The 17,668-nt window shown below is 44.1% G+C and overlaps 2 protein-coding genes across 3 annotated transcripts in view; both read right to left on the reverse strand.

Moving 5' to 3' along the window:
• The window catches only part of IL16 (interleukin 16), a 115,338-nt gene that overhangs the window by 74,705 nt on the left and 22,965 nt on the right, over positions 1 to 17,668 (reverse strand). For both annotated transcript variants that reach the window (XM_035303972.3, XM_035303973.3), the window contains exon 2: positions 9,320 to 9,732. In XM_035303972.3, coding sequence (XP_035159863.3) covers positions 9,320 to 9,732 — 413 coding nt within the window. The remainder of the gene's footprint in view (positions 1 to 9,319; positions 9,733 to 17,668) is intronic.
• Positions 9,604 to 17,668, reverse strand: part of CFAP161 (cilia and flagella associated protein 161) — a 77,591-nt gene continuing 69,526 nt past the window's right edge. The window contains exon 8 of the mRNA XM_078326903.1: positions 9,604 to 9,732. The gene's annotated coding sequence lies outside the window, so the exon portion shown is untranslated. The remainder of the gene's footprint in view (positions 9,733 to 17,668) is intronic.

Raw genomic sequence — 17,668 nt, forward strand, 5'->3', positions numbered from 1 at the left:
GATTGCACCATTGCACACTCCAGTCTGGGTGACAGAGAGAGACTCCATCTCAAGGAAAGGAAAAAAAAAGGGGGGGAGGAAATTGTAGCTAACAAGCTAATCACAGGAGAAGTGGAGTAGTAAAAATTATGTTAGTCCAAAAGAGGGCAAAAAGAGAGAGAAAACAGAATACAAAACAATTGGGACAATTAGACACCAAATAATAAGAGAGTACACATAGATTTAAACACATCTGAAATTATATTAAATATAAATGTTGTAAACACCCACAATTATAAAGACAAAGATTGAAAGAAGAAAAACAACGTAAACACAGGTTGAAGGTAAAGAAGAAAAAAAGATATACCATGCAACCACTCACCAAAAGATAGTAGGTGAAGCTATATTAGTATCAGATAATTTTTCATAAAAAAATCTTCACCAGTCAAAAGAATATTTCAAAATTGTAAGAGTATTCATGAACCAAGAAAACATTAAAAGGTATAAAGGTCTATGTACATAAAATATAGCTCAAAATATATAAGGCAAAAATTGACAGAACTAAAAGGGAAACAAACAAATCTACAATAATAATGAGAAGCTTTAACAGGCTTCTTTCAGTAAACAATTGAGAGATGGAATTGATAAAGTTCAAAAGACTGGAAAAATAGCTAACAAGCTAATCATAGGAGAAATCGGTAGACACATACATATCTTCTCTATTTGTCTGTTCACTCAAATTTATGGTTATTGTGGAATTTGTCTTAATAGACAAATATGGAAGATAGCACTCAACAAATATATATGTATATACAGATATATATACATACACACACACACATATATACACACACATATATGTATATATATGTCTGTATGTGTATATATGTACATATATTCTCAACAAATTTCCAGTGATTAAAATCATTCAAAATATGTTCTCTTCTTTATGGAACAATTAATCTAGGAATCAGTCAAGACACACACACACACACACACACACGCACACACAGGAGAGAGAAGCCATATACATCAATATTAGGAATGAAAAATGAACATCACTGTGGTTTTTACCAATGTCTAAAAAATAATAAGTACACATATACACACGCAAATCAATGTAAGTGACTGAGAAAATGTGAGTACCATTAATGGTCTGTATCAAAATCCATATGCTGGTTGTGCTACTGTGCTAGACTTATGCAAAATATTACTTTTGGGGAAAACTGGGGAAAGGTACACAGGATCTTTCCATTATTCTCTACAACTTTATGTAAATCTATAACTACCTCAAAATTTCAGTAAAAATGTAAGATTTTTATGAACAACTTTATGCTAATAAATTTGGAAATTCAGATGAAGCAAATTCTCAGAAGAAAAATGCATCTTACCAAAACTGATATCAAAAGAAGTTGAAAATTTGTATAGTCCTATTTCTATTAAATAAATTCAATGGTAATTTAAAACACTTCCACAAAGAAATCTCTAGTCCCAGATGGCTCATAAGTGAATTTTTCAACCACTTAAAAAAGTATAGCACCAATATAAGTCAAAGTATTCCAGAAAATGGAAAGGAGAAAGTATTTCCCAACTCATTTCATGAGGTCAAAATACCCATAGTTTGAAAACCAGACCAAAACATTGCCAGAAAGGAAATTTTTAGGTTCATCTCTCTTACAAACACAAGTGGCAACAATCACTAACAAAATATTAGCATATAAAATCCAGAGTTATTAAAAGGATAATATGTCATAGCTAAATCGAGTTTATTCCATGAAGGCAAAGTTGTTTTAACATTCAAAAAGTCAATCGGTGCAATTTACTACATTGATAAGTAAAGTATAACACTCCACACGAGCATCTCAATAAATGCAGAAAAAAATCATTTCATGAAATTCAACCATTCATGTTGGAGGTGGGGGGTAAAATAAAACCTCTTTGCCAATTGTGAACATAGGCAAACTTCCTTAATCCAATGAAGAGTATCTACAAAAGAACTACAGCAAACATCATATGTACTAACGTAATAACAACAAAACTTTCCCCTTGAAATTAGGAATGAGACAAGGATGCCTGTTATCACCAGTTCTATTCAACATTGCAGTGTAGGCCCTAGATGTAAAATAAAGGGGGAAAACGTATAAAAATTGGAAGGGGAGGCTGGGTGCAGTGGCTCACGCCTGTAATCCCAGCACTTTGGGAGGCCGAGGCAGGCGGATCATGAGGTCAAGAGATGGAGGCCATCCTGGCCAACATGGTGAAACCCCGTCTCTACTAAAAACACAAAAATTAGCTCGGTGTTGTGGCACGCGCTTGTAGTCCCAGCTACTCGGCAGGCTGAAGCTGGAGAATTGCTTGAACCCAGGAGGCGGAGGTTGCAGTGAGCCAAAGTCATGCCCCTGCACTCCAGCCTGGCACCTGGTGACTGAGCGAGACTCTGTCTCAAAAAAAGAAAAAAAAAAATTGAAGGGGAGAAACAGAGTTCTGTTTATTCAAAAATGGCAGGTAATGATTGGGTGTGCTGAAAAATAAACAAACATACAGTCAAACTTTGCAGCAATATATTATGTAGAGGGATTGGAAGATTAAGTACCGGAAAGATGTCAGCCCTCTTCGGATTGATCTATAATGCCAATGCAATTCCAATAAAAAGCCCAATGGAGGCCGAGCACGGTGGCTCACGCCTGTAATCCCAGCACTTTGGGAGGCAGAGGCGGGCGGACCATGAGGTCAAGAGATGGAGGCCATCCTGGCCAACATGGTGAAACCCCGTCTCTACTAAAAATACAAAAAATTAGCTGGGCATGGGGGCGCGTGCCTGTAATCCCAGCTACTCAGGAGGCTGAGGCAGGAGAATTGCCTGAACCCAGGAGGCGGAGGTTGCGGTGAGCCGAGATCGTGCCATTGCACTCCAGCCTGGGTAACAGGTGTGAAACTCCGTCTAAAAAAAAATTAGCTGGGCATGGTGGCACAGCTACCCAGGAGGCTGAGGGAAGAGAACTGTTTGAACCCAGGAGGCAGAGGTTGCGGTGAGCGGAGATCACGCCATTGCACTCCAGCCTGGGTAACAAGAGCGAAACTCCGTCTCAAAAAAAAAAAAACAACAACCACAACAAAAAAGAAAGCCCAATGGAAAAACCAAGTCTGGTTTTAAGAAGAAACATGGAGGACTTACAGGACCAAATGTCAGAAAGCTTATTAGAAAGCTTCAAAAATTGAACTGTGCAAAAATAGAAAAAATAAAAGACTAATGGATCAGAATAGAGAAATCAAAAATAGACCTCTCTATATGATCCTTGACTTATACAAGAGAGAGGACACTGCTCTGCAGTGGGGTGAGGACAGGGTTTCCAAAAAATGGTGTTGACTTCGTTGGATGTTCATTTAGGAAAAAAGTTAGCAGCTCACTCACAACATATACAACAATTTATTTCATGTGAATTAAAGACCCAATCGTGAAAGAGAAAACAATCGATCTTCTAGAAAAAAAATGAGAAAGTATCTTTATGACCTTGGGGTAGGTCGAGCAGGGTGGCTCACTCTGGCAATCCCAGCACTGTGGGAGACCAAGGGGAGTGGATTGCTTGAGTGCAAAAGTTTGTGACCAGCCTGGGCCATGCGGCGAAACCCCACCTCTACAAAAAATACAAAAAGTAGCCAGGCATGGTGGCACGTGCCTGTAGTCCCAGCTACTCAGGATCACTTGAGCCTGGAAGGTTGAAGCTGTAGTGAGCCATGTTCATGCCATTGCACTCTGGCCTGGGTGACAAAGCAAGAACCTGTCGAGAGAGAGAGAGAGAGAGAGAAAGAGAGAGAGAGAGAGAGACCGCACTTGGGGTAGAGTTCTTTCTCTCTCTCCTTCCTTCCTTTCTCTTTTTCTCTCTTCCTTCATTCTTTCCTCCCTTTCTTTCCTTTCTTTCTTCCTTTTTCTCTCTCTCTCCCTTTCTTCCCTCCTTCTCTCTCTCTTTCCTTCCTCCCCCACCCCCCGTCCCTTTCTTTCTTTCTTCCTTTTTCTCCTTTCCAGAGACAAGATATTGTTATGTTGCCCAGGCAGGTCTCAAAAACTCCTTGGGTTTGAGGGATCCACCTGCCTCAGCCTCCCAAAATTCTGGGGTTACAGGTGTTAGCCACTGTGCCCAGCCAGAAAAATGATTTCTTTGTGAATCTGAGGCCAAGTGTAACTTCTGAGGTGTAGGAATGACCCCTCTCACTCCTACCTCCACCTTTCTCTCCCCTTCCTCCACTGTCTCCCTCTGCATTTTCACCTCCATCTTCACCTGCACCCACTATAATCTGATGCCCTTCAACTCTGCAGGGAATCCTACCTTTGCCTGCCACCCACGTGTATTGAGCCTCCTGGAGGAGTGGAAAGCAGAGGGCAGCTTGACCAGAGCTCATTTGCTCATTTCTAAGATTGCTTAGATTTCACAGAAATCTTAGCTGGACCCATTTCTTCTGGGAAAGTTCCACAATGAAGGGCATACATCCTATTACTGTGGAATGTTCTAGGGAGATGAAAGGTAACCTAGAAGTCTCTAGTCATTCTTGTTCTCTGGATGAGACCTTTCCTTAAGAAAACTGAGCAAGGAATGCCATTCAGGTTGGGGAAGAAACGAAGGACAGGATTAACTCTGCTGACACCTGCCCGTTCTCTAGACTGCAAGTTCCCCGAGAGTACAATACCAAATTGATTTATCTCCAGACAATAGTGCATAACAGGTCTCTGCCAATGTTTGAAGAAACAAAAAGAAATAAGGAAGCAAGGAGAAGGAAGAGAGGAAAGAAGAGAGGGAGAGTTTGAGCTTTAGTTCCAGCTGAGGGCCTTCCATTTGGTCTTAACGTCTTCCTTAAAGGGCATTTAAAACACTTTCCATTTGAAAACAGGGGCTGGAGTGGCCAGTGAGTCTCTGTATTCCTTCTTTCAAGTTCTAAGTCTGATCAATTGTATGTGTCTCTGTTTGTTTACTTAGGAAGCCTGTCTTTGAACATTCTTCCACTTGACTTCATCCCCGGGGTCTAGAAGCTTCCCCAGAACAGATAGCCCTCATCAGTACCTTAACACACAACGCAGATTCCACGCTCCGCTTTGGCACATCCTGAGGCATGAATTTACCCCGTGCTGGCTGGTCCAAACACAACCCATCCAATAAGGCTTGTTTTTATTAAGTTGGCTGTTTATATAACTTCCTCTTCTTTAATTTTTATATTAGGCGTTTCTAGAGGAGAGGCTGATGTCAGAGGGCCTCATTCCAAATGCTGTTTTGAAATCCATGTAACCATGGCATTGCTGGAGGCTGCAGAGTTCATCTGGGCCAACTGAGTCACACCTAGGTGCAGGGCCACTCTGGCCAGGGGAGGGAGGCAGCCAGGGCAGGGACCAGAGAGTCCCTGTGAGAAGGGAGAAGTGAGTGGGTGTGGGCGACTGAATATTCTGAGCTTCTGCAGGAAGGAGACGAGGACCTGCTGTTGCCTTTGACCTTACTGACCTGGCACCTTTGATTGCAGGACTTGCTTAGACAACTGAAACCCTCCCTTGCTCCGAATTCACTCTTGGATCTTTAAGGATTACCTATGCTCTTTTAAAGAAGAACAAGAGAGCTCAGCTTTTGAGCTGGACAATGCCCTTCTCTGTTGTCCCAGTTTATCCCTGCCTCAAACTTGACTCTTCCGTGCTCATCACCTCTTCTGCCACCCCCAGCAAACTCTTCCAAGCCCCTGTGAGCTCCTGCAAGCACCTGTGAGCCCGTATCCCTCTGCTCATTCCCATGTCTTACCATCACCCAGACCTGTTTCCTGGAATATCCTGCTTTCAACAACCACCTCCCCCAGAACGCCGCTCCCCCCACTGTCCTCCTCAGTGCACCCGTAATTTCCCTGACATGGCTGTGCCTGTGCTTTGGCCATATCAGAAACCTTTTGTCTCTGTCTCCATCATCATCCTGTGAGCACCATCACCTATAACTCTCGCACACTGTCTAGCACATTGAAGGTCGATAAACGTGACCGAATTCATGAAGTACTTAATTCCTCAGCATTAGTCCCCCCCCATGCTAAAACAGAAATAATAGTAATCATAATATTTATCAATTACTATGTGCACTGTTCTGTTCCAGGTGAATTTTCTCATGTAAATGCCTCTAACATTATCCTTATAAAATCCATATGAGATTTGTACTATTTTTGACATTCTCCATTTAACAGGTTAGGAAACTGAGGCACAGAGAGGTAAGGTGGATTGTCTAGGATTACACAGCTAGTAACTGAGAAAGTCAGACCACAACCCAGGCAATCAGATTAATGAGCCCACACCCCTAACCCCTATCCCACACTGCCCCTCCGAAATAGCAATACTGCTATTATATTATTATATTTATATTTGATAATATCCATCATTAACATATTATACCACCTTCCTCCCAAGGTTTGGGGGAAAGGTGAACAATGAGATAAGAGTTGTGGAAACATTTTTAAAACCAAAATATGGACCAGGTGCTGTGGCTCATGCCTGTAATCCAAGGCAGGCAGATTAATTGAGTTTAGGAGTTCAAAACCAGCCTAGTCAACGTGGTGAAACCCCGCCTGCACTAAAAATATTTTTTAAATTATCTGGGCATGGTGGTGAGTGCCTGTAATCCCAACTACTCTGGAGGCTGAGGCAGGAGAATTGCTTGAACCTGGGAGGCAGAGGCTGCAGTTAGCTGAGATCGTGCCACTGAACTCCAGCCTGGCAACGAAGCAAGACTACGTCTCAAAAAAAAAAAAAAAAAAAAATGTGATGCACATGTGAATCACAAAGAGACAAAGGTGAAGTTTGTTCTTTCCCATTCCCAGGTCCCTCCCCACGCCCACTCCTACCCTGTGCCATGTAGCCGTTCCCAAGTATCCAGCCTCCTGCTGTGGAACAGGCACAAGGGCAGAGTGCCAGATGTGCTCACCTGTGCCTGGTGGCCCAGCATAAGCACGCAGACCTCTCCTCTCCTACCTTTGTCTGGAATTCTGTCATCTGGAATTCTCTCCCATCCTCCCCTGCTTAGTACAATTGTGCACCCTTCAGAGCACAACTCACAATTTTCCTGACCATTTCCCCAGCCCCTCGTGTTTTGCATGTTGGGACAGGGCACCTCCATCTCCCCGCCCCTAGATGGTCAGGCTGAAACTCGCAGCTGAGGTTTACTCCTCTCATTCTCTCACGTGCTACATCCCTGCATCAACAAATCCCTACCCTGACCATTCTCAGCGCCTCTCCCACCACCACCTCAGTCCAAGCCATGCCATTTCTGGTCTGGGTTACTGCTGCAGTCCCCCTCGCTGGTCTCCCTGCACACCATTCTCCACGTAGCAGTCAGAGTGCTCCTTTTAAAACACCAATCTGAGCATGTCACTTTCCTATTCAAAATCCTCCACTGGCTTCCCATCCTTCTTAGATTACAATTCCAAGTCCTCACCACAGCCCTTGTTCTGGTCCCTGGCTACCACCCCAACTTGGTCTTCTATGTCCTCCTCTTCCCTCTTTACCCCAGGCCTTCAGGTCTCCTTGACGCTCCCAAGCACACTCTTGCTTCCTGTCTTTGCACATGCTGTTCCCTCTGCCTGGAATGCCCCGCCCCAGGTGGTCACGTGATGCATGCTTCCACTTCAGGTCTTGCCCAAATGTCACGTCTTTAGGGAACCTTTGTGATGCCCTTTTCAAAAAGGGCAGTAACCCCTTCTCATCACTCTCTAGCCCCTTACCCTGCTTAATATTTCTTCAGAGCCCTTCACTATTTAATATTATATCTCAAGTTACTATCTTCATCCCCATGTCAGAATAAAAGTGGCAACAGGGCAAGGACTGAGTCTGTTTCGCTCTCTCCCATGCCTGGCTTACGTTTTAACTGAATGAAGGAAGGAATGACAGCCTCCCCAGGGACGTGCTCCTTTTATCCTGTCAGGAGCTTCCTACACCCCTCTTATAATGTATGTTTTACTGTATTTTAAGTAAGTTGTTTCAGGGCAGAAACTGGACCCCCACCATGCCTTGCAGATAATGGGTGCTCAGGAAATACTTAGGATATTAAGTGGAAGTAAGTGAATAATTCATTCCAGGATTCTGCTGAGATATTGAGATAATTTTTGAATTTCATTTATGTGAGCACTAATCTAGACACATTCATAATGTCACTAATAAATTTGACTCTTGGTTGGTGAACTGGATTTTTTCACATCGTTAATGGCAGCCTGAGAGCCTGGCAAGCCTCTCCCAAACCCATTGGGCTGCTGGCTTCTCCTTCCACCCTATCAAGTGAGCTCAGGACATATTAATAGAAGTCACATCATGGGTTACAGAGCAGACTGGGCTGGGTGAGGCCCCTGAGGATGCTGTGGGTCACTTAAGGCCCTTAACACATATGTTGTTTATTGTATGTCTTAAGTAGTGATTTCCCTCCTGAAGAAGGCAAGTTGTACAGAGATGACAGACCCCTTTCAAAGGAACAGGAAAGGGGTCTGTCATCTATTTATATTCACAGTCTGGTACTAGGCTATAGGAGAAATGTCTCTATGTTGGCCCTTCACTGAGTTACCAGCACTGACCTCAGGGTTCAGGGCCATTTGGACCCTTGAGAAATCTCATTTTTGATAGAAGGCACAGTACTTAATAGGGAATAGTTTGACAATAAAACCTTTTCATCAGTCTAGATTTCTGATATTCTGCAATCTCCATCTTATCATGATGACAAAAATTGAAATATGATGTAACAGAAAGGTAAATGTTCTGAATTTTGGCAGGTCCCTAAACACTGCTTATTTCCCCCTCCCCTATTTATGGCTCCACTTGCTACCTTCAACATCCACACTTAGGTTGAAACTGGCAGAGGGCACCTGGAAAATGCTCACAGTCAGCGTTCAGGGAACAAAGTCACTCATCTGGTACCCCTTACCTTGCTTGCCATAAGGCCTCCTCCTCTGCCCAGGCGCTATAAGTCTGTTTCTATGAGTCTACAAGAAAGACGTGATTTGACCTGCCTATGGTATGCTCTCTAGTGCCTGTCTAGACATGAGAGCTTCCCAGTATATTGACTACTGCATCTGGCATTTTTCCATCAGGGATCTAGGCTCAGTTTACCTTGGAGTGACATAGTGCATTACTGAAACTCTCAAGTAAGAGTGTTATCTGAGCCCAATCCACTCCCATGCTCATTGTTACAGTTCCAGTGGGCCCTGCCTCAACTTCTTCCTTGCTCTCTTTCAGAATTAAAAGTCTGCAGCTTCCTCATTTTTGAATCGATGGATTCAGAGACTTTAATTCACAGCACCAGAAACCAACCACAGGCTCTTTCAGCCCCACAAAGCCTGGGCATACCTTCATGAAGAATATCCTCCTACAAGTCTTGCCTCGATCACTCCCAGCTGCTTGGAATTGAGCAGCCTCAGAGGCCAGTGCTAGATCAGGAATGCTGCTTGGCCCAGCCTCCGACGTGTCTGCCAGCTGCACAGAAGAGTGGAAAATTCCCTCCTTGCCCTGGGCCAAGGAGATTTCAAAGGGATCAGGATATTTCTCATCAGGGCTAGAGCCGTCGTCACTGGTCTTAGCATTACAGAGCATCAGGGACCTAGAGATGGACCGAAATTTTGCAGATTTTCTGCTCTTTCCAGCGCGGCTGTGTGATTCCATCCTCAAAGAGGAAGTGAAGCTGCCTTTCTTCCTTTCCTGGTCTCTGGCCCTTGGCTGACGGGTGGCCACTGGACAAGGCTTAGCTGCCACTTCATGAGTCCCTAGAGGAAAGAGGAAATGGGAAGAAGCAATGTGACTAGCTGCTGACAAGTGAAGCTGGACACAGTCCTGGATCTGAGCCATGGGTTCCTGGTGCCCATGAAGCAGGACAGATGGGCAGACTGTCCTTCAAGATCACTGGCCCTTCCAGTGTGCCAGCCAAATGGGGCTCAGTTAACCCACGTGGTAAATGCCACTCCGCTCCCAGGGTCATGGAGACCCAAGAGCTTCTTATTTTACAAGACAGGGGAATTGAGGTGCAGAGAGGGAAAGTATTAACCCAAGGCACTAGCAGAAGAGCCAGTAATCGGTCACAGGAGACAGTTTAGGGATCATAGAGGCCAGTGCTTTGTGAGGTTTTTAAACTTGGAAGCCATTCTTTAAACAAAAGTGCACAGTGAACTCCAGTCTAGAGAGCAGACCAAAGACAGGAAAACTGAAGACTAAGTTCCACTTGCCTGGTCCCCTCGGTCACCCTTGGTGACTCCCGTAGCAGCTGCAAAGAAACCCCAGAATCCATGGAGCTGAGTCTGAAGACCACTGATACCTTACGTCCTCCACCGACAGATGACGAACCCAAGACTAGGAAGACTGGAAGTCTTACCCAACACTGACCTGTCAGAATTGATGTGAGCATAAAATAAGGCGACACTTAAAGGGACAAGCGTATAACAGGCTCTTGGCAAACATGCATGTCTTTCTCCAGGCCTAAGGTCAAACATTTGGCCAGAGTCACAGTCAGGCCCCAGAGCCCCTGCTTCATCGCCTGTCTCCCCTGAGTCAGACTCTCACAGCGAGAGAGGCCAGAGATGGACTTGCCAGTCAGGCCAACAGCCTGGCTCAGTTTCACTAAGAGGACCCCCCATGGATTCAGTTTCCATGAAGCAGGTGGTGAAAGGGGCTCTGATGCTGTATCCAAAGAAGTTCTGACTCAGGCCTAAGCCACAAAAGAGAGGCTGCTGCTGGAACAAGAAACTGCGGGGTGTGCTTGGCTCATTGGTACTGCTGTTTATGCACGTCCAGTATTGAATAAGAAATACCAGAGGCCTAACAACATTCATTACATCAAAGCCCTTTCACATATCCCCAAAGAGAAAATGCTTTTCAACACTCAGATTGCACATATTTACTGTTTTCTGTGATCGCTCTTTAATTTTATCAATTTATTCACCAACCATCACAGCAATTCATAACAATAAACAAAAATGTATGAATAATTGATTGAAAGTCTACTATATATCAGGCACTGTGCTTGATGCGTTTGTATAAATTAATTCGGTGTGGATCCATTTTATCAAGCGCCCTCTTGTCACCATGCCAAAGTTTTGCACCCCGTGTTCTTCCATCTCAAATGATAGTAAAACCCCAATCACAGACGAATCCAAACCTCTGCAGAGTTTATGCCTGGCTGTGGATCTCTAAGCCTTGAAGAAGACACTCTCGCTCCTGAACGGGCTGGTACCATGAAACATTCATGGCCACCAACTGGGCCTCCAGCTCTGGCCAGCAGTGGTAGTATTTCAGTAATTGGCATGAGAACACATTTCTAACAATGTCTATTTCAAAACTTCACTATGATGCACCAGGCATTGTTATCATGCTTTACTATTTAGTTCTCACAAACTCTATGGTAGGCTCCATCAATACTCTCATTTTACAGAAGAGATACTGAGGCACAGGGAGGTTAGGTGACTTTCTCAAGATCACACAGCTAGAACTCAGTGAAAGCAGGAATCAAACCAAGCAATGTGGCTCTGAAGTCTGCATGCATTACCCTGCCTCTACCTTCTTATAGACTATTGCCTGACTCAGCTTTAGTCTCAGTCTCTTCCTCTGTACTGGATCTTTATCCTTAACTCATACACACATTCAGACATTTCTGCCTTTCAAACACTGCACGTTAACTCCATGTCCTCCTCTTGCCGCTTGCTTTTCTTCTATACCCTTTGTGACTTCCTGAGCGAACGTTCTGCACTTTGTACTTCTCTCCTCGTGCTTCCCTCCTCTTCAAGCCTTAGCCCACAGAGTCTGCTTCCTTTTCCTAGAGCCACTGACACTGTTTTATCAGGTCTGCCTTTTACAAATGCCAAAGCTATGAACCGAAGTCCAGAGACCGCCATCTGCCTGGTTAAAACCTTGCTGCATTCTGAGAGAATTTGTTAACCAGTATATCAATACTCAGATCCATTGGCAGAAGAATACGTAGATTTCAAGCTTTTATTTTTCTTTTTTTACCTCATTATTGCCTGGTTTCAGACGTCACCTTCCAAATGCAAAGTGTGAATGTTTTCTGCCCCCATCCCCAACACAAGAGTTTCTCTGTATCCTGCCAATTCAATTTCCCAAAACTACTGACTCTCTATACCAATGTGGCTATAAATAATATGTCCAAACTTCTTTCCATTTTGATCAGTACCTTAGAAGTTCCCATAGTTCACCAGGGTTTCATGGGGAGAGGTGTGCATGTGTTGGTCACAGCTAACACCGGTCCATTAGGCATTTGGAAATTTGTAAGGTGATCAGTGCTGTGTTAAAAGCCTTTTGGACTTTGCTGGTGCTAAACAGGAAAGATAAACATGGGCTTGCTGAGGGCCACCACGTAGAGAGGCTGCCTGAGAGTGAAGCCAACAGAGGAGGTACAGAACTCATAGAGGTGGGGAGAGAAGTAGAGATAAAGGAAGAAGGACAGAGAGAAAATCTGAGAGAAGCAGAGTTCAGATGTTATCATATGAGCGTCTAGATCCATCTGTGCCTAAAACAACACCAACCTATGCAGTTATGCCAACCAATAGATTCCTCTTTTTGCTTTAAAAAAAACCCCTCCTGGAATAATGGTTCTTCTCTGTGCTGTTGCTGACATAAAGCATAAAAAACAATGACATCCAAGGGCCAAGAGGGTTTTTGAAACTCTCTTATCCCACCCCAAGCCGTAAGAGAAGCCGGTCATACCTATTCAAGGACTCAGCGCTGTCCCCTCCATCCCCTAGTGCCAAGCTCTGTCATAACAGCCTCTTGAATTCTTGTCCCACTAAGAATTGCCACAGTCTGCATGGGTTCTTGGAAAGCAAACCCTTTCTCTTCCACATCCTCTCCTAATGTATAATTGTCCCAGTAATAGCGAGGCCACTCACTAGGCATTTTCCAGGACAAAAAAATAATTGAGGACCTTTGGGACTAGGTGCAAGGCTGAGTGCTTCACTCAGTGGTGGAACAGTTGGCTGCATGCAGTATTTAGAAGAACAGAGGGATCAAATTCCTGGGTGGAAACTGTGCTAATCCCAATGCACCATTTGCAGGAGTGTCTGATGAGTACTAGCAGCTTTGAAAAAATAAGCTATTCCCAAGAGACTCCCCACTTTCATGACCTAGGCTCTCATGTGGGATGGCAGGGGCCATGGGATGGGAGTTGGCAATGCACCAGGGGCAAGGCATTAACTTTCTGGTTAAGAGCGAAGACAGTTTTCAAAATGAGCCTTGTCATTATAGAAAATGTTTCTTTTTTTTTTTTTAAAGAAGAAGGAAAAAAAGAAGAGAACAATTGCAAAAGAGCTGGAGTGGAGAAGCCAGAATTGAACTTCTGTGGGGAAACTGCCTTCCCTCCAGGCCTGGCACCGACGGAGAGCAAGGGAGAGAGAGAAGAGAGAATAATTGAAAACACAGTGCCGCAGTCACATGGTTCAGCTTAGCTTCAGTAATTGAGCTCAGGACATTGGAACCAGCTATTGCTCCCTAATGGAACCAAATGTCAGCAGAGCTTGGGGACAAGCCCGTGCCATTCCTCCAGCCCAGCTGCCTTCAAAAGATTGGAACTAATGAGCTTTCCCTTATTTTTCCCCAGGCTCTGTGACAACTTATCAAACTCTTGCCAGAATTTCTCTGCCTCTGGTGGACCCTCCACAAGAGAGCCTTCTGGGTCTTCTCCAGAGGATTACAGGGGAAGCACAATGAAGGTTTCTAACACGGCTTCGCTAATGCAATCAGTTACTTTTACTTCCCAGCAGAAAAACTGCAACTCCCCAGAAAACTGCTCTCCAACTCACTGGAGGCTTCCCCACGCCACCCCAACTGTGCTAGGGTGTTTGCTCTCTAGTTATATCTTCCAGTGAGTACCAGATCTGGAAGGGGTCTCCCCGTCACATCTTAGGTAAGGGCATTGGGCTAAAAAGAGAGACAGGGCACTGATCATCACAGTAACCAATATATATTTTTACTATGGCAGAGCTGATGTTTACTTAGAAAATGCAGAGCGAAAAGGAGAGAGCTGAATTGCAAAGAAATGGATAGTTCCTCTCCTTTCGAGAAGTTCAAAAACCTTTCAGAATATGTGCTGTGAAGCAGGATCAGTCAGTCTGTCCCTCCCTTCCTACTTCCTTCCTTCCTTTTTGTTTTTTTTTCATTCAGCAAGAACTTGTCGAGAAACGGTTATGTGCCTGTTTTTGTGCTAGGCAAAGCTAACCCACTGGAGGAAAGGCCACAGTATTTCCATCTGGATGAAATACATTAAACTCACTGGAGATCTTTGGGAGGGTAAATAACCACATGGAGCGAGGGGAACTAGCTAGTAAAATGTGTTTCAAATTGCTGAATTCTCCAACAGTGTCCTTTATCAAAGGCAATTTTTAAAGTTTGGTCACTCTAGCCCAAGGGGTAATTTTCGTTTTCTTTTCAATTAAAGAATGACTCCATGATAAGAAATGAAGTAATGTATGGTTCTTTCTCTTTCTAAAAGAATATCTTAGGCAGGGCGCAGTGGCTCACGCCTGTAATCCCAATGGGTTGGGATGCCAAGGTGGGCAAACGGCCTGAGCTCAGAAGTTCAAGGCCAGCCTGGGCACCCTGGTAAATCCCCATTTATACCAAAAATACAAAAAAATTAGCCAGTGTGATGGCGTGCACCTGTGGTCCCAGTTACTCGGGAGGCTGAGATGGAGAGACTGCTTAAGGCTGCTAGGCAGGGGCTACGGTGAGCCGAAATCAGAGCACTACACTCCAGCCCAAGTGAAAATGAGACCCTGTCTTGGGGAGAAAAAAGAGTATCTTTAATAGGATTCCATGGGACCCACAGCTGGGAGTACTTCTGTGTATGTCTCTATATATCGTACAGAAGACTAGGAAGACATGGTGTCTCTGGACCTCGGTTTTCCAACTGGTAATTTAAGCAAGTTGTGTTGAAGCTAGTTTTATACCTATCTTTCTTCCTCTATTCTGTTACTAGCTGGAAAGGAGAGACAGATAAAGTCTCATTCATTTTTTGTCCCCAAAGCTTTGATGGGCGTTGACACAAAGAACGGGCATTTGCATGTTCAATGAATGAATGGCAGATGGGTGTTTCAGATACCCCTTCCAACAGACTTTTCCTGCACCTACACCATGTGAAGTGTTCTCAAGGAAACCATCTCGACTAGGACCACAGAATGATAGACTCCAGGAAACCGACTGATACCAGAGTGACAAGGAGCCACAGTGGGCTGACCTCAGAGCAGAAGACAAGCCAAGAGCCATCAAGGAAGATTCTCAATGCTGCTTCTCAGAAAAGTCTATTTGACCCAGCAATCCCATTACTGGGTATATACCCAAAGAACTATAAATTGTTCTACTATAAAGACACATGAACACGTATGTTCATTGCAGCCTTGTGCACAAGAGCAAAGACCTGGAACCAACCCAACTGGCCATCAATGATAGACTGGACAAAGAAAATGTGGTACATATACACCATGGAATACTACACAGTCATAAAAAATGATGAGTTCCTGTCCTTTGTAGGGACTTGGATTAAGGTGGAAGCCAACATTCTCAGCAAACTGACACAAGAACAGAAAACCAAACACTGCATGCTCTCACTCATAGATGGGTGGTGAACAATGAGAACACGTGGACTCAGGGAGGGGTGCATCACTGGGGCAGTTGTGGGGGTGTAGGGGAGGGACAGCAGGGGGTGGGGAAGGTGGGGGGGGATAACGTGGAGAAATACTGGATATAGTATGCCCCTACAGTAAAATAAATAATAAATAAATAAAATAAAATTTAAAAAGATCCCAGAGAAGCCCCTCACAGGGTCCACTGCACTTTCAGCATCCTGGAAGGAGATCCTAACCATGAGTGCACAGGCATGAGTGGGGCATCAGGATGGTGTCAACAAAACCCAGGTCCCTGGGGCACAGGATAAGTCAGGATGGGGATTTCCCTCTCACCATATATTACCTCCAAGACTGTAAGGGCATGCTCTATAATCCATCTCAAGAAGGAGCTAGATCAACAAAGGCATTTCCATGCAGATAAGTAAGGACATATCCAGCCATCATTGTTCTTGAGAGACTGGCTAAAGCTCATTCCTCATGAAATCCCAGTGCCCAGAGCAGGACTTCACACTTAGGATGCACTCAGTCCGTGTTGTTGCAGAAAGAAATGAGAGGTCAACTGCACAAAGCTACACCCAGGGATGTCCACACTGTGTTGTTAATTAGTCAATGTTAATCATTGGGAGGATAGACAAGCAAGATTGTAAATATACTGCTTAAAGCCTTAGGCTCTGAAATTAACCTTGCTCTATATGCCAGATCTGCTTCGTAGTATCTGAACAACTTATGCAAAGTATTTGACACTTTTTCTTTTTGAGACAGAGTCTCATTCCGTCGCCAGGCACCAGGCTGGAGTGCAATGGCGAGATCTCGACTGACTGCAACCTCCGCCTCCCGGATTCAAGCAATTCTCCTGCCTCAGCCTCCTGAATAGCTGGGACTACAGGCGCAGGCCACCACATCCAGTTAATTTTTGTATTTTTAGTAGAGACGGGGAGTATTTAACACTTTTATGGCTTAGAGGTAACAATGCTAACAACCATGAAGGCTAAATGAAATAATTCTGAGAGGTACTTAAGCTTATTGCCTTGCACATAGTATGGACTAAAAAAAAAATGTTTACTCAAAGAAACAGTAAAAGAGGAGAAAAAAACCTAAATGTATATGAAGGGGAGATTTTATTAAATATATTATGATACATTTGTATGATGGAATACTATGCAGCCAATCACAAGAATGAAATAGATATACATTTATAGATATGGAAAGAGATCTGAAACACATTGTAAAGCGGGAAAACCATAAAATAGCTACAGCTGAGTTGTATTTACAAAAAAACTTACTTGTATGAATAAACTCAAACTATTTCTTTTTTTTTTTTTTTTTTGAGACCGAGTTTCGCTCTTGTTACCCAGACTGGAGTGCAATGGCGGAATCTCGGCTCACCGCAACCTCCGCCTCCTGGGTTCAGGCAATTCTCCTGCCTCAGCCTCCTCAGTAGCTGGGAATACAGGCATGCGCCACCATCCCCAGCTAATTTTTTGTATTTTTAGTAGAGACGGGGTTTCACCATGTTGACCAGGATGGTCCCTATCTCTTGACCTCGTGATCCACTTGCCTCGGCCTCCCAAAGTGCTGGGATTACAGGCATGAGCCACCGCACCCGACCCCAAACTCAAACTATTAATGATGTTTTGGGAAGGCACAGCATGCTGGCATGCACCTGTGGTCCCAACTACTCCGGAGGCTGAGATGGAGAGACTGCTTGAGCCTGCTAGGCAGAGGCTGCAGTGAGCCATAATCACAGCACTGCACTCCAGCCTGGGCGACAGTGACACCCTGTCTTGGAAAAAAAGAAAACAGTATCTTTAATAGGATTCCATGGGACGATATTTATGAGGAGCCTTTCCTTTCTGTGTAATTTCCTACACTTGATTTCTTTTTACAACAATCATGTCACAATCATGATGAGAAAAATAAAGATTTTCTACTGGCAGGAACAACATAGAAACTTATACATAATTTTGAAATAATGTTCTCAAGTTCTAAAGTGTCTCGTTGAAATTTTGTTTGGAATTGGTTTGCATTTACAGATGAATTTGGGGAGAAAGTCTGCCCACCCAGGGACATTTTTTTG

Source organism: Callithrix jacchus, chromosome 6, assembly GCF_049354715.1.
Source record: "Callithrix jacchus isolate 240 chromosome 6, calJac240_pri, whole genome shotgun sequence".
Lineage (NCBI taxonomy): Eukaryota > Metazoa > Chordata > Mammalia > Primates > Cebidae > Callithrix > Callithrix jacchus.